Source organism: Lepidochelys kempii, chromosome 7 (genome assembly GCF_965140285.1).
Source record: "Lepidochelys kempii isolate rLepKem1 chromosome 7, rLepKem1.hap1, whole genome shotgun sequence".
NCBI lineage: Eukaryota > Metazoa > Chordata > Testudines > Cheloniidae > Lepidochelys > Lepidochelys kempii.
In genome coordinates, this window is record NC_136386.1 from 113,852,266 (window position 1) to 113,875,023 (window position 22,758).

The window sequence follows — 22,758 nt, forward strand, 5'->3', positions numbered from 1 at the left end:
GCAGGCCTTCTTTTTATCAAATCGGAGATCGAATCTCATAGGCAGTAAATTGCATGTTACGTGTGTGATTTTCAAATGCTGACTTGATTAAAATAGAAGTACTGGAAGGGATCTACACATTCTTGGTATTCAGCTAAAAGGATATTCTATGAATCAAATGGCATGGGACAATTGAGACTTCATCCATGGTAACCAGATACATGTGATTCCTTATCATTACACAGAAGGCTATTCAAGACACATCAGAAGCTTTCTAAATGCCAACTGTAGCCAGAATTATTGTTGGTGGCATTTGTAATTTAATTTTAAGGAAGTGCTTCATCTGTTTAAATATATATATATTCATACAGAGACTGATTATTAATTTTGTACTTTCAGGAAGCTAACATTAATAATTCAAAAGTGCATGTGCTCTGAATTTAGAGTGCAGTTTGGCTTAATGAGGTGTTTGGAATTTATGTGAAAACATAACTCTTATGTACTATTCATATATTGGGAGAGGAAGTTCTGTTTACCTTCTTATACAGGTATGAACACATGTGCTCATACTTCTTCTCCCAGCACTATTCAACATCTGGGCACAGCCACTGTAGTGATAGCAGTCACGGAATAACTGATTTCCACAGAGCAGGGCTGTGTTATGTCATTCATTAGCTATTTAAATAGCATGCCATATCAATAATAAAGCATGGCTTAAATAGTAGTCTCAAGACAACCCAGTGCATGGAGTTACCTCTTCACTTGAGGACTGATCCAAAGCCCATGGATTTCAGTGGGCATTAGACCAAGCACTTAGTGATGTTCACATGGTTTGTTAGTCTGTAGTATTCTCACATGTATGATTTGGCAATTAAAGAAAATTGTCTCAGTTCCTGGTGGATTGGGGTGGTGTGTATGTGCGGGTTCCATTTTCTTAGGATTTTTTTTCACATTTTGGTAACCCTCCTCATGTTTTCTTGTTAGCACGAAGGAAATTGGATCAGATTGAAAATGGCGGCTGTGATAAAGAAGTTAGCAGTATGGGGAGTCGTTCCAGCTCATCAGGTAATGTAACAAATAACAGTTCTGCCTTTACTGTTCAGTTTTAATAACTCAAACCTATTTTACTGCCACAGATTTAGGGTGTTTGTGTTTTAAATAGTTATTAGTTATTTCTGTAGGTTATGTACTTCTGAGCAATGCTTTTGTTAACACTTCAACAAAACTTTCTCCTGTAGAACACCAAGACTTATGGAATATCGTCAGTCTTGGTAGCGAAAGTCCTGGAGTCTGTTTTAGTTTGCTATCCCCCTTTTCTTTTTTAGTTTTGAGATACATAGACCTGATAACTGCAGTGTTTGCCCAGTAATCCTTAACTGAGAATCAATTTATGTATAACCGAGTAAAAGGAATATCTTTTTCATGTTGCAAAGTCTGGGGAATTCATTGAGGTTCAGGAACTTATTATAGATATAGGGGTCTCAGGCCTAATAATGGCACTTGTTAATATAATTGTAGCCACGTGTTCTTATTATAGACAGTCTAGCTTTTTTACTCCTATCTTTTTGAACTTGCTGCTTTTATGTTCAGAGGTACCTTAGATGACACTTAAATGTAGCCAAAGGCAAAGCAAAAATCAGTAGTTGTCTCCATTATTGTTTAATTAAATTGCACTAATTGACAGTTGGCACTGTGTAACGGGTAAATCAATGGGCATATTTACAGGCACCAGTGTGCTTGTCAAATTTATTCCTTTATTGTTCTACCATGAAGAAAAATGTTTGTTTTTTCTGCTGTATCATTGGCATTTATTTACCTGATCGATATCACATAATTTTAAATTAGGTTAATTTATATCAAAGTTGATGCACCTTTAGTCCATAAGGTTGTGTTTGAGATATGTAGCCCTTTCTTTTCTCTTCGTAATCCCTCTCCATCCCCGTCACTTTTAAAGTTGCTTCCAGAGCTGCTCGGTCCTTCTCCTGCCATCAACCCTGCAGCACTCTTGTATTTAATAGTTTCACTGGTCTAGCTGTAGTTTTTTGGTAAAGGTTTAACTATATCCATGTAGAACATAATACAATTAAGTTGATCCAACTCTCTAGCGTGGGCAGTTATATCAGTATAAAGGTTCTTGTACAGAAATAGGCTATAAACTGATGGAAGCACCTTTATTCCGCGATAGCTGTGTTTACACTGAGGGGTTTACCATTGTCTGAACCTATATAGTGAAAATGGTACTGTAGTTACGTGCAGCTACTCCAGGAGTAGCTAAATGAGATCAATATTTTATGAAGAAAATATTTGGGCACAGTCTGGAGCTATTGATTTTGTGATGAGATGGACTGGCTTACTTGGCAAGAAGTACTTCATTATAACATACACAGTTCTAAACAACGTCACTGTTTGGTAGGGTCCCTTAACGCACGAAGCAGCAACGAAGATCGCTCGCCTGAGAATACTGGATCTTCAGGAGCTGCCGATAGCTTCCCAGAAGTGGACAAGGCTGTCCTGATTGAGAGAATAGTAAGACTACAGAAGGCTCATGCTCGGAAAAATGAAAAGATGGAGTTCATGGAGGATCACATTAAGCAACTGGTGGAGGAAATCCGGAAAAAAACCAAGTATGTATGATATTTGGATCACATAGTGTTGGCTCTCAATGACTGTCCTGCACTGGAACACACTCTCTTACATAACACACACAATGTTAACTTGAGATAGAAAAATGTTAAATGATAAAACATCTGCAACCACAGCAGACCTCAGATTTTAATGTCCACCTTATTTTCTGTGAACAGTTACTAGACTATGCAGCACCAAGTGGAAGGCCCTGGATCTGTGGCTTAGTCCCCTTTGCTCTTTGAACTTGTCAGGAGCTGTCAGTGCTGCAGGTTCTCACCCTGTCAACAGTGCCTCCGCTTTAACAGCGACTCCCTCTGGCTGTTTGAGGTGTGACATTGGTATAGAGTCAAGTTCTTCTCTCTCTCAAAAAAATGTTTTGTGGTGCATCGTTTCTATGCTGAGAGGTCCTCTGTTGATACAGAGTCTAGTATAATTCCTGATGGGAGCCTTTAGGTGCAACTAGAATACAAATAATAAATGATGATTGATGCCTACTGTAATAAAATATCTGAGCCAAAGCCTGTCCATCTTTAGTATACGATATAAGATTTCTCTTCTCCATGCTGTGCAGGCTATGGGATTTCCTGTCATTTAGCCTACTGGCTAGGTTCCTGTCTAAGGTCTGCTCGTTCAGTATTGCTGGGGGTCATAAGGAAGAAGTTGGAGTATACTCTGTTTTGAAGGAATGTTGTTTGTATTAAATCTAACCATTACCACATGCAGTCCTCTCTTATGGTGATGCCATCTCATGAGACGGTCTCTCATAAAAGATCGTGAGCTCCCTGGGGTAGGGACCCTCTGTAGTGCCAGTAGAGTGCCTTGTAACGCAGGGCCTTGATCCCTCACTGGGTTCCTTAGGATCTACTACAACAGAAATGCTCAACAAGCGGTCTCATTCAGACTGTGACAAAGCCAGACAACTACTGATAACTTTGGCACTTCAAAAACATACTAAAAACAAGTAATGTGTTTGGTGTCTCATGTATGAAAACACAGGCTGTTCTGAAAAGCAGCATGATTTAAAAGTGACTAATTAGAAAAAAAAAAAAAACTTTCAGAAACCTAATGCAATTTTCTAACTCTCAGTAATTACTGCCTTTCATGTAAATTGAATGAGTGCAGATTCATTCTGTGCACGATGGACAGTGCTCACCCAATAAGCAGCTACTCGGTATTTTGCTTTATCCTCTCTGTTCAATGAGTGCCCCAAGGCCTTATTTACTGTACCCTATTTAAACCCTGCTCTGAGGACAGAATTGTTCATTTTCCTCATGAGCTTTTCTATGGGGTTCATCTCAACAGTAGCTGAATACTTCATAAACCTCAATAAGTGTATTTTTACAATATCCCTGTGAGGAGAAGGGATATTATCCCCCTTTTACAGATGGAAATTGAGGCACAGAGTAAGGTTGAAAGTGTCTACCAGTCTTAGTGTCCAATTTGAAAAATCAGACCCTAGTGTTTGAGTACTTAGCATTATACAGCACTTTGTACATTCAAAGCACAGCTACTAGTGACTTCAGTTGCAGCAGTGAGTGCTCAACATTTCTGCAAATCAAATTCAAAGGTTTCACATAAAGCATCCAGGAAATAAGGATCACACAGTTAGTAATGGTCTGTGAAAAGTGTGATTAAGTGATTTGCCCACCATCACAAAAGAACTCTGTGGCAGAGGTAGGGATAGAATCCAGTTATCCAAGGATAGCATCCAGCTGCCTTACCTATGACACCATTCTTTATCTTCCTGTCATCCCTTGCCTCATTCACTGCTCACCTTCCAACTTCACCAGATGACAGGGGTCTCTTTAATTACACAATTCTTATTCATCTCCAGAACATCCACCCTGTGCACGCAATGAGGCAGGGGACTATAGAAGAAAGTCGTATGTGATCATGTAATTAAAGACTACATTATAATGCAGAAGGGGTTGAATTAAATTTGCACAGGCTTGCAACTTTTTGGGATCTGTGACTTGTACTTTTGAGTCACTCAGATGCTTTGCAAAATCCCACCCTTGAATATTTCTGCTAACAAAACTGACATTTTTTCTGGAAATGCTTTGGATTCTAGTCAGACTACATCATAAGGTTCTGTCTCCAAGAACTGTTACAGTTGCAATTCACACCCTTTTATTATTTATTTGCTTTTCTCTAGCATCTGGATGTCCCACTCATGGACTGGGACCTCATTGTGCTAGGTGCTGTACAAATATAAAAAACAAAGATGGTCCCTTCCCTAAGGAGCTTAGTCCTTTGCTAAAGCGGTGGCCTTCAGTACCAGGGTTGGTTTTTGTCACTAAGTGTGTTTTTGGGGTGAAATCCCAACCCCACTGAAGTCAGTAAAAGCTTTGCTTTTGACTTAAATGAGAGTTAAAGATTTCCAGGGTCCACCCAGAAGGAGAGACCAAGGGTGAAATCCTATTTTGGGTGGTGATTGCTGTTAATATGTGAAAAAGGAGATGAATCTGTGTGTGGCAAGAAATGGCTTCAGCCATCTCCCTGTCTGAATACACCCCTCTAAGCCTTGGAGCTTTTGTATCAGGTTTTTGCTCTTGACATCATGCATGTGAAGATCTGTTTTGTTGTAACCTGAATATAGTATATATACCTCCCGCAAAGAATCCTGAACCATAACTCAACACCTGAAGTTTCACTTGGATTTCTCTTTTTTCCAGAATTATTCAGAGTTACATTTTGCGGGAAGAAGCTGGCACACTGTCCTCAGAAGCCTCGGACTTTAACAAAGTCCATTTGAGCAGGCGCGGTGGCATCATGGCATCCCTGTATACATCGCATCCCGCAGACAGTGGGCTCACATTAGAACTCTCTCTGGAGATAAACAGGAAGCTACAGGCTGTGCTAGAGGATACTTTATTAAAGAATATTACACTTAAAGTGAGTACCTATGGTAGCCTTTCATTCTATGAGTCAAATTTTTTTTGCTCTTCTCAAATAAATACTGCCCTGAACACACAACTACCAAAGAAGAGGTCTCTCTAGAGATCATCATCATAGTTTGTCTTGGAACATTGACAGTGAGAGAGAGCAAAAATATGCTCAAAAGACAGACGTTCTGATTTCTGTACAAGTTGGAATTTTGTGTGTGTGTATTTCTTAAAATGGGGATGATTCTTCTACCACTAGGCTCATGATTAACAGTTAGTAAGGAATGTATCTACTGTAACTCCTCACTTAAAGTATCAGAGGGGTAGCCGTGTTAGTCTGGATCTGTAAAAGCAGCAAAGAGTCCTGTGGCACCTTATAGACTAACAGACGTATTGGAGCATAAGCTCTTGTGGGTGAATATCCACTTCGTCAGATGCATGTAGTGGAAATTTCCAGAGGCAGGTATAAATATGCAAGCACTTAAAGTCATCCCAGTTAACATTGTTACGTTGCTGATCAATTAGGAAACATGCTCTTTTAAAGTTGTGCAGTGGTCCCTTATAACGTTGTTTGGCAGCCACCTGCTTTGTCCACTGCTTGCAGAAAGAGCAGCCCGTTGCAGCAAACTGGTGGGGGCTTGGAACCAGGGTGGACTGGCAGCCCCCCTATCAGCTCCCTTAAGTTCCCTGTGTGGCAGCGGCCCAGCAGGCTATCAGTTGTCAGCAGTTCAGCTGTCCCTCCTAGGGTGACCAGATGTCCTGACTTTATAGGGACAGTCCCGATTTTTGGGTCTTTTCTTATATAGGCTCTTATTACCCACAATCCCGTCCTGATTTTTCAAACTTGCTGTCTGGTCACCCTAGTCTCTCCCCCCGACTGCCATGTGCTGCTCCTGCCCCTCTGCCTTGGAGCTGCTCCTGGGAGCCTCCTGCTTGCTATACAAGGGGGGTGGAAAAGAGGGGGCTAATGTCAGGGTGTTCCCCTGCACTCCACTTACCCCATCTCCATAGAACAGGTGGGTGGACATGACAAGGCTCAGGACGGAGGGAGGCTTGCTGGCAGCAGCAGTTGTCTCAACTTGCTGATCTACTTAAAAGGGCAATGTACTTAAAGTGTGGACAGCATACTTAAAGGGGCAATGCACATCTCTGTCTGCCATGCTGTCTCCCCTCCCTCCATTTGTGCTGCCTTGTAGAGCGTGAGGCTACATTAACAACGTGTTAACCCTTGAGGGCTCAACTGAGTGCTAGTTCATCATTTAGCAGTAAGGCATTCCCTGGGAAATATCCCACCCTCTGACTTCACCACCTCAATCAAGCTTCACAATCATTGCTGTGTACTGTATTAAATTTTGTTTAAAACTTAATAGTCTTTTGTCTGGTGAAAAAAATTTCCCTGGAACCTAATGTAAACCCCTCCTCCCCCCCCAATTTACATTAATTCTTATGGGGAAATTGGATTTGCTTAACATCGTTTGCTTAAGGTTGCATTTTTCAGGAACTTTTGCATTTTTTACTACAACGTTAAGCGAGGAGTTACTGTATAAGCTGCTCTCTGATTCCATGTCTATCTTTATATATTGATTAGTTTTGAACTGAAGCAGTATACCTTTTCAGCATGCTCAATAGAATCCTAAAATCTATAAGAAAGATACTGTCCTTTAGAGCATCACATTCACTATTAATGTGGGGAGAGAAGGGTTGCTCCCCCGCCTTTTCACTGCCAAGTAAGCATGCTATTTTCAGGTAGCAATCCACTCATATTGATGGCAAGTGGTAATTTAAATTCAGTATTGTATGGTGCATCTACTGATGTTTTCCTCTTATTGTTCCCTTCTCTTTGTTCAAAGGAAAATCTGCAGACACTAGGAACAGAAATAGAACGGCTTATTAAGCACCAGCATGAACTGGAACGGAGGATGAAGCAAGTGTAACAAACTATGGAACAGTCAGAACAAAGAAACAGGTGCTGCAGACTGCCATTTTGAAGTTTCTCCTGTAAACCGAGTGTCAACCAATGGCAGGGCCTAATCCTGCAGACCTTTAACCACACAAATTGTCCTTCTGGACGGGAGAGGCTCTGTAGGATCAGGTGTGAAGGGTGTTTTGCCTCAGCCATTGATGAACTTTACTGTAGGCTACGTTCTTAGAACTCTTCTTTGAAATTAAGGCATCCAGATGCTTTGCGGTGTGCACTACATGTAGAGTACATTTCAGTGAGATTTTAATTTCTGCACTGTGCAATTAAGCAGCCTGCTAATGATAAAGCTTGCAGGGGAGAAAAATTGATTTGCTGTGGAACATATCCAGTGCTACTGAGCTTCCAGGGCTTCCAGAATCTTCTTCCCTACTCTAAGTGTTTGATATATTTAAGTTGATCAAGCAATTAACATATGCATGGGAAAGGGGCTTTATAATTAACTTTTGTAAAAATAATTAAGGACATGATGCATATTTTACCACTGGACAAAAACTTAATGGCTTACCTAGAAACTGAATATGAATTGACTTTTGTGGGGGGTAGGTAAACTAGCAAGAAATTAGAATGAGAAACTTCTGCTGCTGATACTAGGCATTTTCAGCTATATCAGACTGTATCAGCTCACCAAGTCTTTCATAAAATCCACATCTCTGGACATATGAATCTGAATAACTTTGAACTCAGGTAGATTTTGTAAAATAAGTTTGATTTTCAATATAAATTAACACAACTTTTAATGTGTGTGAGTTAAGTTGTCCATTATTCATATACATACTCCCTTATTCCAAGACATTCCAATCTGTTAAAAAAACAAAACCCTCCCCCCATTATGTTTAGTCATCTTAATTGTAAGTATAGCCCAGCTAGTAAAACTGACCGTAAGGTATATTTAAACGGTGAATTGAAATTTATTGGTGGAACTGTAGAAGCTGAACAAACATCACACTCTACTTTACTAATGTGAATTAGTCTGTCAAAATGACTTAACTGTGACCATCATTTGAAATGTCAGGTGATATCTCCACCCTTCATTCAAAGTGATGGGGAAGTAACAAGAATGGTGTCACCTCGAGGCTGAGTCACAGTATTTTCTACAGTGTAATATTAGAAAAAGGTAACAGATGGACTGGAATGGTTCCACTCCTACAGTAAATGCGTATTTTGTTGAATTAGTGCCCATGTAACTAAAATGCCTGAGTCAGACCAGTTCATCTTGTAAATATATTTAGGGTTTATACTGTATTTATTAAATATTTGCACTTCCTATTCTCATGAAAAGTATTTAGTGCACATGTACACTCCACAATTTAATATTACCCGTTTTAATTTGAAAGGCCACTTAAAAACTTTATTGCAGTGTTGTCTATTAATCTTTTAAATGTTTCTATACCTCCTCACCTCCTACCCCCTTACTTCATGTGCAAACCGAGCTGTAATCTGTAAACACAGGGTAAAAGTTACCAAGGGATCTAAGTTATGTAGGTGCCTATGTATTGTCAAAAGCCCTTAAATCACTTTAACCCTTCTGAAAGTTTTATCCATGAGTGCTTAACTTGGTCTATGAGAATTCTGATTCAGTGAGATTTATTCCTACATGTAAAGTTAAGCAAGGTATGTAAGTGTTTGTAGGATCAAGGCCTGGTCTGCTTAGAGTTCCTTATGAGTCCTGAATAACTGTCATCTTTACTTTTTTTTTTTGAGCATTTATTTGGAAGAAGGTAAAAACTATTGATTCAAAACTTGGAGTTGGGGAAAATGTGCCCCAACTGTGGCTCTCAACCTTAGTTGTTTTTTTTAAATACTTTTTTTTCAAGATCTAAGAACAAATGAGGCCAGTGATGGAAAGCTTAGCCAGCCTGGATCAGGCTTACCTCTCCTTCATTAAGTGAGTAGGAAACTTTGTTAACCTCTGAAGGAGAAAATCCTAGTTCCATTGATTTCAATGGGCATTGTGCCAGTGAGTGAAATTCTGGCCCCTCTTGAAGTCAGTGGACTAGTAAGTGTGTCTGACTGAATTAGACCCCACGGCAGAACAAAGTTTTCAGGAACAACGGTCACATCTCCAAACAACAAAAGTTCTCATACCTACATGTACCAGATCTGTTTTCATGCTTTGAAAAAAATAAACTGAATGTTTCCACTGTTTAATCTGAAACCAAGCTTGCTATTTGCTGGAGTATTTAATATTAATGTAACCTTTTAGTGTGGTGTTCTGCAGCTGTTTAATGTGAACGTAGAAAAGAAATGTGATGCAGATGGGATAAGTGCAATGATATTGTGGAAATTCTTACTGCTTTATGGCATTGTGTCATTCCAGCTCTTAAATGATTTTAGAGCACGCTGTTATCCTCTTGTCTTGCTGAAAGGTGCTGCTTCCTCTGTGTTAAACACTCACATTCACAGGGTTTTTTCCCTTGGTTGTATAAATTGTATATGTAGTGGCCATGACATCCTAGTGTTCATTATATTCTAGTCAGATGTTTTGTATAGGCTTTTTCTTTAAAGTCCCTGCCACAGCCAGAAATGGCACTCCAGTATTTACGTTGGTGCCTATACACGTCTTTGCCATCATACTTTTGACATGATGCAGATTGTTGTAGGAATAATTTGTTAGTAGTTTTGCTTGACTGTACAGATGTCAGTTTTCTCATATAGAAGATGATGCTGCAAATTAAGAGAAGCTTGTATTTTCCTCATGAATATTCTTGTCTGACTCCTATGCTAGTGTTTTCATGGTATACTGCAAGGATTGGAATGATTTCTTTGGTGGAGGTAAAACATTTTTGTTAACAGCCTCTTCTCAAGGGGAATAGCTTTAAATCAAAGTGAAATCCAGCCCTCTATGGAATCAGCACAAGGCCTGTGCAACAATTGTATCCAGTTGATCCTTGTTTGGGGAACTGGAGTGTTGCATCAGCTTTGTGCTGGCTGCTGCAGTGATAAGTATCAGCCAGGCTCTCAAAGATGGAAGGAGGGATTTTTTTTTAAATAAATTCAGTATGTTGAATTCTAGGAAGTATAGTAGGCTAGTGTTTTCAGAAGGAGAGACAGGCTATTAGGTGCCCACTGTCCAGTGAAATTTAGTGGTACTAGGTAGTTAGCTGCCTCAAGTTTCTTCTGAAAATACTTATCTAAACCTTTTGCTAGTTGCACGTATGGGCTGAAGGAGAATTTGCAATTTTTTTTTTTTTTTGGCAACACATCCCACCATCCAGGTGGATTGTGGTTTCAGGTCCTAAAGAAAATTGCTTCTGGCTGCCTAGCTGTGGTGGTCTTTCCACACCATGGAAAATCCTATTCCAGATTAGGAAGTCAGGCCCATGTATCTGAATGGCACCCTGTATGCCAGACATCAGTTATCCTTTCCCTTTTAAATCCACTTAAGTGTATGCAAGTTTTTTTTGTGAACAGACTTTTCTAGAAAACAATGGGATATGGTTTATTTTCCCAAAATATTTTTTGCTCTGCAGTTGCTTACTGATCTTTGCTTGTTGCTGGCAACATGCTGAAAAAAGTAACTTTTGAAACTGGTTCGGCACAGCAGTAGAATTGCTGTGTTCTTATCTAAAACTTTATACCCACTACTTACTTTAGGAGCAGCAAGGCAGTTCAGCTGTACAGGTGTCTCCATAAACTGTCAATAGCAGCCACTACTTTTGACTTTTTTTTAAAACTTGACACATGACTATGCTATTAACTATTAGTAACAGTAGGTGGCGTAAGAAATCAACCTTTTCATGCCCATCAAAAAGATAGCTGAAAATGTTGCCAAATAAAGAATTTTCAGTTATGATACAAAATGATCTAGTTATTAGATTCCCCCCAAGGGTTTTATTTACTTACCCATTCTCTGTTGATGGTGATGATGTTCAATCTTCCAATATGTACATATGTGTATTGACAAAGATACTTTGACTATTGATTTGATTGTTAATTTTGTAGATACATTTCTGTATAAAATGAAGTTTTTCAAGACATGACTATACATTATGTATATAGTGTACTTTGAAATAATAAACATGAAAATATCTGAATGCTTGTTTTCACATGTCACATCTGGGAAATACTTGGTATGAGGAAGGCTTAAGGCCCAGATTCTCAGAAAGGGGAGGCTCCCCAATTCCAGTCTTTGCTTTTGTTGCATGTTTCTTTATAAGATGTGAAACTTTGAGTAACATTTTGGTGATGGAACCTATGATATGGATGAGAGTTCAAGTTGTGCAGGAGAATCTAAACATGGTTTTAAATCAAGTGATTTTTGGATATCTGAGACTCATATGCCCAGAGCACAGATATTTCCAATTACATCTTAATTTAAGGGTGTGGGGGAGTGTGTATTTGGAGCTCGGACAGTTATATGGTTACAGAAGGCTGTATTTTGTACCTCCCTGCAGCACCTCTGGTATCCTTTTTATTTACATGTGGCTTATTAATATCACCTAGCTGTTATAGCTCCTATATTTCGGAGAGGCCATGCAATACCCCTTGCAAGAGGTAGCCCACATCCTGGGCCATGCCCAGTTCCTTTTCTCCAGCGTGGGAGTGTAAATCTGCCCAAAATGGGTAACTGATGACATGAGTTGAGAACAAAAATGATGAATGACCCAAGGGACATGGAAAGAAATTACTGAATTGCTGGGAGCCTAGGTAACAAACAAGAGAATTGCTGATCTTTAAGTATAATTTGGATTGCATTGCTATTACTGAACCTGGGGAGGATTACTGGTACCACTGAATGTTTAAAAAAAAAATCAATGGTTGTATCTTATTTTAGGCAGGATTGAGTGGGCAAAACGGGAGGAGAAGCAGCACTCTGTCAAAAATGGCATTAGCTGTTTCCAAGTCACTGACAAGCATTCAAAACCACTTTCTTCCAAGGTTAAGGATGAATGTCCTAAGAGATAAAGCTCAAGATGTGGTATTAGTGTCTGCTATGGACCACCAAATCATAGTTCAGAAAGGATGACTGCCTCCTTACACACCTATCTGTAACATGAATGATCACAAGAGGGGACTTCAAATGAAGTGACTTATGGTGGAGGTCTCATGCTGCCAGTACTAAAGACATCCTTGGAATTTGTAAACATAGATGACAACTTCCTAACTCAAGAAGTGTTGTAGACAACATGAGGGAATTCTGTAGTAGACCTTGTTCTAAGACATATAAAGAGGAACTGATCACCCAACTAGAAATGAACCATAGCTTTGGTACAAGTGATCATGACTTGGTCATGCAAGCAGACTAGAGTCCAGACCAGTAATTCACACACACACGCTGCTTTAATAGGGCCAATTTCACAAAACTTAATTATGAGCCAAATGAACTAGGAGGAATTTTAAATAAAAAGTGAATGAGAATTCTCAATTATCTAAGAACTTACTAGATGCTCAAAAAAGCCACAATTCCACAAATGTCATACTGGTTAAAAAAAACCACCTGGTTTAGAGGCAAAGTGAATGCGATCAAACAATTTAAAAACAACAAAATGAAAGAGGGGAAGTTGATAGTGAATATAAATCAGAAGTTAGGAATTGTAGAAAATAGGGGAAGTCAAAAGACAGGGAGAAATCTATGGCCAGCAGAACTGAGGAAAAGAGGTGGGTTTTTTTGTTTAACATACATTAGGAACAAAAAATCCTGACAGTGGTATTGGTCCATTACTTTATGGAAATGGTAGACTCATCAATAATACAGAAAAAGCAGATGTATTCAATAACTCTGTTCTGTATTTGGGGGGGGGGAAAGTATATAGCTTCATCATATGGTGAAGATAATTCTTTCCATTCCACTAGAATCTCTGAACAGTGTGAGACAAGCTATTAAAATTTATATTTTAAAAAAGTCCGGATAAATTGCATCTAAGTTTAAAAAACTGGCTGAGGAAGTTGCTGGATGCTGTTGATGCTGATTTTCAATAAGTCTTGACACACTGGGGAAGTTCCGAAGAAAGCTAATCTTGTGCCAATATTTCAAAAGGCTAAAACAGGATGACCTGGGTAAGTATAGGGCTGTCAACCTGACAATCAATCCCAGGCAATATAATGGAGTGGTTTATATGGGGCTTGATTAATAAAGAATCAATATAATTAATGCAAAACATGGGCTTATGGTGACTTCTGCAAGACATTTGACTTGGTACCATATCATATTTGGATTAAAAAACTAGAATATAAAATTAACATAGCACACATTAAAAGGATTAACTGGCTACTTGCTCAAAATGTCTCGAAATGGAAATGGAAAATACTCATTGAGTGGCTGTGTTTCCCGTAGGAATCTGGTTTTGACCTTACACTAAAACATTATCAGTGACCTGGAAGAAAGTAATCACTGAAAGTCTGCAGTGGTCACAAAAGTTGGAGGAACAGTAAATAATGAAGGAGACAGGTCACTGATTCAGATAATCTAAATCAGTTGGTAAATTAGGAGCAAGCAAACAAAAGGGTTAATACCACTAAATGTAAACATACACATCTAGGAACAAAGAACGTAGGCCATACTTACAGGATGAGGGACTAGCCTGGGAAGCAGTGGCTGAGAAACATTTGGGGGTGGAAGAGGCTAATCAACTCAACATGAGCTTCTACTATGACACTGCAGCTAAAAGAGCAAATGAGATCCTGGGATGCATAAACAGGGGAATCTTGAGTAGTGGTAGAGATGTTATGTTACTTGTCCAGCACTAGTGGAATGATTGCTGGAAAACTAATGTCCAATTTCTACTGTATATAATAATTCAAGTAGGATGTTGATAACTTGGAGAGGGTTCAGCAAAGAGCCATGAAAATGATTAAAGGATTAGAAAACATGCTTTAGAGAAACTCAAAGAGCTTAATCTGTTTAGTTTAACAAAGAGAAGGTTAAGGGATGACTTTATTACAGTTTATCAGTAGCTACATAGGAACAAACAGTTAATAATGGGCTCTTCACTCTAATGGAGAAAGTAGTAACACCATCCAATGGTTTGAAGTTGAAGCTAGATAAATTCAGATTGGAAATAAGATGTAAATTACTAAATGGTGAGTAATTAATCCCTGGGAGAATTTACCAAGGGTCATGGTGGATTCTCCATCACTGAATTTTTTAAAATTAAGATTGGATGTTTCTCTAAAAGGTATGATCTCAGAATTACGTGGAGGAAGTTCTATGGCCTGTAGTGTACAGGCGGTCAGACTGGATGATCAAAATGGTCCTTCTGGCCTTGGAATCTACGAATCTACAATGGTGATGAGGTGTCATTTCCTGGGGCAACATCTGAAACTGAGTACTTAAACTATACAATAGAGAATATTTTAACAAGAGAAATTAGACCTAACAATGGTTTTATACCCTAATCTGTTCATAAGCGATCAGAACAAGTCCAAATATGAACCCAGACAACTAGTATCTAGGATTATAAAATTGAATAAAGAAATGGGGATGAGTTGGCATATATTTAACTGCTTGCCTGTCTAGAAAGTTAGTGGTCAGATTAAATGCTCCAGTGCCAATAGTTTCTAATTAACCCTTGTTACGGAAGCAGAGACTGGGCCTGGTAAGTCTGGTTACTGTAAGTAGAACTTGCTCTTGCACTGCATAAGCAAAAGATGGCAGTACTTCATTGTGATTGGTTTTACTGTTAGTGCAAGTGTATCTGCAGTATACAATTTCAGAATTGTGTACATTCTGTATTGTACTTTAAACTTTTGAAAGCCAGAGTCAGATTTTTTCCCCCCATCCTATAACTGGCAGTAGATCTGATCTATGGTGAGCTTTTGTACTATTTTGACTATAGTGTTGTAGCCATGTTAGTCCCAGGATACGAGAGAGACCAATGGAAGTTGATCCATAAAAAGGCATTCCCTTCACCCACTCTCTCTTTATTATAATCAGCTCCAACAACTGGGCCTTGCCATTAAAATATCCTTTTTCCTCCAATACAAACTTGGAAATCCAATATTCATTAACATGGGCCAGATCAATTGCTGCTGTCAGATTATTGTAAGAACAGCATCTTAACAGATCAGCTGCTTTTGTAAGTACATGCCATAACTGCTTCCTTTCCGACAGCGAGGTGAATACAGCAGAGCCAATGGAGCAGTAGGAGAGCAAACTGGGTTCCATTTTGCCTCACTTCCCAACCAAAATGGTCAACCTAAGGGCTGGATTCTGCCCACAGATCTACAGGAATTGATTAAATCATAAGATGGGGGCTGGAGTTTGAGACGTATTTTATTAGCTCAGATTTTATTGCTTCTGAAATGATGGCAGATGACAAAGGTCCATTTCTATTCCCAATGGAATTAATGGCAAACTCCGACTGGTTTCAATAGGAACAGGATAAGGATCTGAAGCAGAACATTTTCTTACTGTCAGCTCTATAGACTAGCTCAGTCTAGCTGTGTTCTTTTTGCCTCTTACATCCCCTCCACCAGTCCGAAGGACACTGCACAAGCCATGTTGCCAAAGTAAGATGTTTCAGGTATTCTGTATGTGGATTCATTTTTCACTAACCTCCTAGAATGTTCTGGACCTTTGTAGAATCTTGTGGAACCTTTGAGACTTTCTGTAAATACGGATTCACAGATCCTAGCACGCAAATTTATCATCTTATATGACAGATATAAATCTTGCTACATATGCAATAAAAATAAGTTAATTAAAAGTTTAACAAATGGGGGAGGATGCCAAAGATGCTCCTTGCCAGGGGCGCCATTTGGTCTAGGGCTGGCCCTGACAGTAGCAGCGTAACTGAGCAGGGAAGCCAGTTCTCCAATACTAATCCTCGGTCTGCCACTTGCTATGCAATGTTTGGCAAGTAATAGCTCACCCCGTTCTACACATAAGGGAGAAGGGACGGACACATTCCTGCTTTAAAGGGATATTGTAAGGCTGTGTTTGTAAAGAGTTTTAAAGGTGTAAAGCGGTAGATAAGTACTCAGTCTTAAACTGATATTAAACTATTGGTAATAAATATGGAATTTATTAGAATTCCAGTTACTTTTCCGGCTAGAACCACATTCTAATGGCGCACAGCCCGGGGAGACTGAAAAGCTCTAGACATTATCTTTTCCTTGTTTTCAGAGGTTTGTTTTTACAAAGTAGAACTTGGGGGGGGGGAGGGGGAGGAGACTTTCATACATAAGTGGGTAACAGTTATACCAGAGCATCTCTGAACAACTTCTCCTCAGCTGATGTGTAAATACTATATACGTCTTTCAGTATGTTTATGAATGTTCTGGTCTGCTGGGTGCTACATAAATTGGGAAGTCTTAATTGAGTAAGGTAGCTTAAACACGCTAATATTCCTATTTAAATCAGTGGGGCTACTCACATGCTTCTATGGTGAGGCACATGCTTAAGTACCTTGCTGAATCAGGGTTGTACCTGGAAAACGCGATTAGTTGGGGCCTGAAGGTACATGAATTATTTATGACATTCTGTATTCCTGGGACTTCTTTAAAGCAAGGGAAAAAATCATTACAAGATTAGAACTAACTAAAGTAAGGAAATTCTGAACTAAATTTCATTCTTAATTTAGACTATTGACAAGAGGTTAGACAGGCACAGTGGTTGGAGCAGATAGTTCAGGGGACTGATAATGGAATATAGAGCCTTTCCCCTCCAGCTCACTTTTGATTTTAACCGTGGCCAGGTTATCTGAAGTTGTTCCCTTCAGACAGCTGTTCACTGGCTTGTATTAAGCTGTTGGTCTCATCTCATTCTATTGATTACAATTGATGACAAAAAATACCTATCAAAACTGGCAATAAAATTACCCCAGTAGATGGTTTTTGGAAGGGGTTTAAAGGATTGAATCAGTATGAAGGGTAGCAATATTCAGACCTGACCTATTAGAGAAAGTAATTAAAAAGAAAGTGACTGTTTTCTTGTAAGAATCTGTAGGACAAGCCAGGAGAAATTTCTCTCCACTCTGCTGTGCAGAGTGGAACTGGAGTGGTTTTGTATCAAAATGAGCCCAAATTCAAGCAGCCATTTCAAAGGTGAGACATGTAGTCGGATACATACTTCAGTCAATCTGGGTCTAATTGGCAGTGGGGCTGAGTACTTAGGAATTTGGTGACAATGATAGTTGCAAGCCCTCTTGTTTTCCTCTAGCCCCCATTATCACAGCACCTTTTTAATCTGGGTCACAGCCCCAGTGTGTGTTTCCACTGCCATGAAGTCAAAACAGAAGTTTTGCATATGTAAGGACTGAAGGCATGGGTGGCAGGTATCAAAGGTCATGGCAGGCTAAGCCTCCCCTGACCCAGGCTGTGGCTCCTCCCTCCCTTCCTCTCCCCGGAAGCCAGTGGGGGGCTCAGGTCAAGCCAGCAGCCTGAAGCTTGGGCCAGCTGGCAGCCAGGATGGCACTGGGGGGGGCTAGCTTGGCTAGGGCAGGCAGGCCGGGGCTCCTTTGGCCATGGGGGGGCATGGGCAGAATGGGTGGGGCCAGTGGCCTACCCTCCCCAACGGAAGGGTTCACCTGCTGCCCATGACTAGAGGATCCAGGCCCTGGTGCGGGGGGGGGAGGGAAAACCAGCAGGATAGACAACTAGAGAGGACTTGGAGAAACCATACACGTAGGGAGTTGTTTCAGAATGGTAGCCATGTGTCAAACATACAGCTGAAGGTAGCATAAAATCCCTCCTTTACCTGTAAGGGATTAAGAAGCTCCAATAACCTGTTTGGCACCTGACCAAAAGGACAAATAAGAGAAGATACTTTCCAACCTGTGGGGGAACGTTTTGTTCTGGGCTGTCTTGTTGTTCTCTGGGACAAAGGGCAGGAAAAATACATCTCTTAAAGCCATATCCGAAATAAGCATCTAAGATTACAAATTGTAAGTAATAGCAAGGAAATGCATTAGGTTATCTTTTGTTTTAGCTTGTGACTTTTCCCTGGGCTAAGAGGGAGCTTTATTCCTTTTTTTGTAACTTTAAAGTTTTGCCTAGAGGGGAATCCTCTGCGTTTTAAATCTTATTACCCTGTAAAATTACCTTCCATCCCAATTTTACAGAGGAGCTGCTTGTACTTTCTTTATTAGAAAGTTCTGTTTTTAAGAACCTGAGTGGTTTTTAGTGTTCTACAAACCCAAAGGTCTGGTCTGTGCTCACCCTGTTTACCTATTTGGTTGGTATATTATTCTCAAGCCTCCCCAGGAAAGGGGGTGAAGGGGCTTGGGGGGATATTTTGGGGAAAACAGGAACTCCAAGTGGTCCTTTTTCTGAATCTTTGTGTAATTCACTTGGTGGTGGCAGCGATACTGTCCAAGGACAAGGAAGAATTTGTGCCTTGGGGAAGTTAACCTAAGCTGGTAGAAATAAGGTTAGGGGGTCTTTCATGTGGTCCCCACATCTGTACCCTAGAGTTCAGAGGGGGGAGGGAGCCCTGACACTGTGTTAGTCTGTATTAGCAAAAACAACAAGGAGTCCTTGTGGCACCTTAGAGACTAAAATTTATTCGGGCATAAGCTTTCATGGGCTATAACCCACTTCATCAGATGCATGGAGTGAAAAATACAGTAAGCAGTATATATATTACAGCACATTAAAAGATGGGAGTTGCCTTACCAAGTGGGAGGTCAGTGCTAATGAGGCTAATTCAATTAAGGTGGAAGTGGCCTATTCTCAACAGTTGGACAAGAAGGAGTGAATATCAGAGGGAAGATTACTTTTTGTAGTGGCCCATCCACTCCCTGTCTTCATTCAGGCCTAGTTGTGTGGAAATACTCTGCAATTCTGAAGCCTTGGTCCGAAGTACACAGAAGGAACAGCCACATGCACGCCTGTAGCACACAAGGCTCTTAAATAAGCAAGCATGGATAAAAATAGGTTAGCTGAATTGGTTTTTGACAAACGGAGATAGACCTTCCAACCACTTCCTGGAAAAATCGTAACGTTCACCTTAAACCAGGGGTCTCAAACTCAATTTACTTTAGGGTCGGTGCCAGTCCACAAATCCTCCCAGCGGGCCAATAATGTCACTCCTGCTGCTCAGAACCTGCCCACCAAAACTCCCCCTCCCCACCTGCCTAAGGCTCTGGAAGTTCGGGTGGGGAAGGAGGTGCAGGCTCTGGGAGGGGGTCAGGCGCTGCTGCCCCTGCAGCTTCCCATTGGCCGCAGGGGCGCTCGGGGCACGGGCGGTATGTGGAGGCAAAGCCTTGCCCCACCCTGGGGCTGCAGGGAGGGGCTGGCAGACACATGGAGTGAGCAGGCAGAAGCCACTCAGCTCCACTGTGCTGCCGGTGGTGGGCAGGGCCCCAAGCAATTGTAAATCATGCGCGGGGGGGGGGCACAACCAGGGGCGGCAGGCGGGGCTAAGGAAGACACCCAGCCCCAAAATTGCTGGAGCCCTGTGGGCCACATTGAGGAAGTTCTTGGGCCACAGATGGTCCGTGGGCCGTGAGTTTGAGACCCCTGCCTTAAACTGAGTTTTCCTTGTTTCTTCTGGGAAAACTGAAGCTTGCAGGACCAAGGGGTGATGAACTGGTAAATAAGCCAGTAAGCAAAACTACCAGATTACATTTTTATGAGAGGATGTTAAAACCATTTCCTTCTCTCAGGTTCTCACTTTTGTTTTCCAAGACTGCTCTCTCACTGAAGCACCATTCAGTTGTGACTTTAGCACAGCTTTTGACATGGTCTCCCACAGTAGTCTCGCCAGCAAGTTAAAGAAGTATGGGCTGGATGAATGGACTATAAAGTGGATAGAAAGCTGGCTAGATTGTCGGGCTCATCAATGGCTCCATGTCTAGTTGGCAGCCGGTATCAAGTGAAGTGCCCCAAGTGTTGGTCCTTGGGCTGGTTTTGTTCAATATCTTCATAAAATGATCTGGAGGATGGTGTGGATTGCACCCTCAGCAAGTTTGCAGATGATGCTAAACTGGGAGGAGTGGTAGATACGCTGGAGGGTAGGGATAGGATACAGAGGGACCTAGACAAATTAGAGGATTGGGCCAAAAGAAATCTGATGAGGTTCAACAAGGACAAGTGCAGAGTCCTGCACTTAGGACGGAAGAATCCCATGCACCGCTACAGACTAGGGACCAAATGGCTAGGCAGCAGTTCTGCAGAAAAGGACCTAGGGGTTACGGTGGACAAGAAGCTGGATATGAGTCAACACAGTGTGCCCTTGTTGCCAAGAAGGCCAATGGCATTTTGGGCTGTATAAGTAGGGGCATTGCCAGCAGATCATGCTCCCCTCTATTCGACATTGGTGAGGCCTCATCTGGAGTACTGTGTCCAGTTTTGGGCCCCACACTACAAGAAGGATGTGGAAAAATTGGAAAGAGTCCAGCGGAGGGCAACAAATGATTAGGGGACTGGAACACATGACTTATGAGGAGAGGCTGAGGGAACTGGGATTGTTTAGTCTGCGGAAGAGAAGAATGAAGGGGGGGGGGGATTTGATAGCTGCTTTCAACTATCTGAAAGGGGGTTCCAAAGAGGATGGATCTAAACTGTTCTCAGTGCTGCAGATGACAGAACAAGGAGTAATAGTCTCAAGTTGCAGTGGGGGAGGTTTAGGTTGGATATTAGGAAAAACTTTTTCACTACGAGGGTGGTGAAACACTGGAATGCGTTACCTAGGGAGGTGGTGGAATCTCCTTCTTTAGAAGTTTTTAAGGTCAGGCTTCACAAAGCCCTGGCTGGGATGATTTAGTTGGAGATTGGTCCTACTTTGTGCAGGGGGTTGGACTAGATGACCTCCTGAGGTGTCTTCCAACCCTGATATTCTATGCTTCTAAGATGGATTATGTCTAGTTTCTTTGCTTGAAAAAAAATAAATAAGAACTCCCGTATGGAGGGTACTGCTCATTTGCTGATACCATTATTATGGTGGAGGTTACCTGGCTCTCAGCAAGCATCTCTCATCTCCGGGCAATCACAAATCTCATTGAAGCAGATGGGTGAGCTAGCTGCTTTCCATTCAGGTAAAACCAGGGAACAATGACATGCTCCTTTGTTTGATGAGAGCTGAAACAGTGGAAGCCACCACCCAAGGACTAGACTATACGCAAGGCTTGGGCAGTGGCTGAGCCATGCAGGTAGAGGGGTTTTCCTGGGAACAGATAAACACAGGAGCTGAGGGATTAGTTGGTGGAGTTGCATGTCTGTGTTAGAAGCAAGGAGTAAGCTAGCAAACAGTGAGAAAACTACTGGTAGTATGTCCTTGAGAGGTAGCTCAGAAAGTGTTTTGGGCAAATTGTTGGTTGGAAGGACAGGCTCTGAATGTAAGCAAGGAACCTGCCTCCTATTTGCTCCTACTGTGTTCTAGGAAATAGGACTTGGCACATTCTTGCAAATGAACAGGACTGCACCAATCCTTTTTTGTTCTTTCAAAAGTTTACAAAATGGCCATTGACTTAATATAGCTTTGAAACTTTTCTATGCAGAACAAAAATGCTGCTTTTAACAATCTTACTTTAAATGAAACAAGCAGAGAAACAGTTTCCTTAGTTTGTCAAATCTCTTTTTAAACTTTCCCTTTAATTTTTTAGTACTGTAGTTCATGTTCAACACCATACTGTATTTGCTTTTTCCTTTTTTTGGTCTCCACTGCGGTCTGTTTGCATACTGCTGGTTCTAAATGAGGTGCGTGGTTGACTGATCAGTTTATAACTCTGCAGTTCTACTGCATCAGATCTGACAAGATGAACTAATTTTGAGATAGGTAGTAGAGGTGAGATACATGAACTCAAATGACAACGCTCAGAGCCCTCACCAATTCTACCAGGAGCTGTAAACACATCCAAATGAAGATCATGAGTGGAGCAGACAGAATTTCCTGAATAGCAGAGAAAGCATGATAAATAAAAAAGGGGGAAAATATACACCAAACTTTTGGGAAAAGGCAAGTGCACAAATACAAAACAGAGGAGACAAACAAAACATGGATATTGTGGAGAAAGTCATAATGGAACCACATATGTAATAATTGTGGGGTCATATGTAATAATGGTGGCAAGGAAAAAAAGATATGTCTAAACTTCCAGACAATAAAAGCGGAGAGGCAGGGAAAAATCTAAAATTCAATAAAACCCAAATGAAGTGGTTATTGCTCTCCAGTCCAAGGCAAATTTCAGCAAAGCATTTAAGCACGTTTAGTCCCATGGATGTCAGTGGGACACCTCACACGTTGAGTGCTTTGCTGAATTGTCTCATCCTGCATGTCATTTTTGTTTTACTGCAGTACTGTGGGCAGGCTTGGGGGGTGGGGAGACTGCACAAAGGCCTCAGAGACCTGTTTCATGGAATCATCGAAGATTAGGGTTGGCAGAGACCTCAGGAGGTCATCTAGTCCAA

At 41.0% G+C, this 22,758-nt stretch overlaps 1 protein-coding gene across 4 annotated transcripts in view; it reads left to right on the forward strand.

Annotated features, from left to right (window-relative positions):
• CCDC186 (coiled-coil domain containing 186) overlaps positions 1-11,504 on the forward strand; it is a 59,391-nt gene extending 47,887 nt beyond the window's left edge. For all 4 annotated transcript variants that reach the window (XM_073354304.1, XM_073354303.1, XM_073354306.1 and 1 more), the window contains 4 exons: positions 964-1,044; positions 2,393-2,603; positions 5,280-5,499; positions 7,340-11,504. In XM_073354304.1, coding sequence (XP_073210405.1) covers positions 964-1,044; positions 2,393-2,603; positions 5,280-5,499; positions 7,340-7,423 — 596 coding nt within the window. In that variant the 3' untranslated portion in view covers positions 7,424-11,504. The remainder of the gene's footprint in view (positions 1-963; positions 1,045-2,392; positions 2,604-5,279; positions 5,500-7,339) is intronic.
• Positions 11,505-22,758: the final 11,254 nt, after the last annotated feature.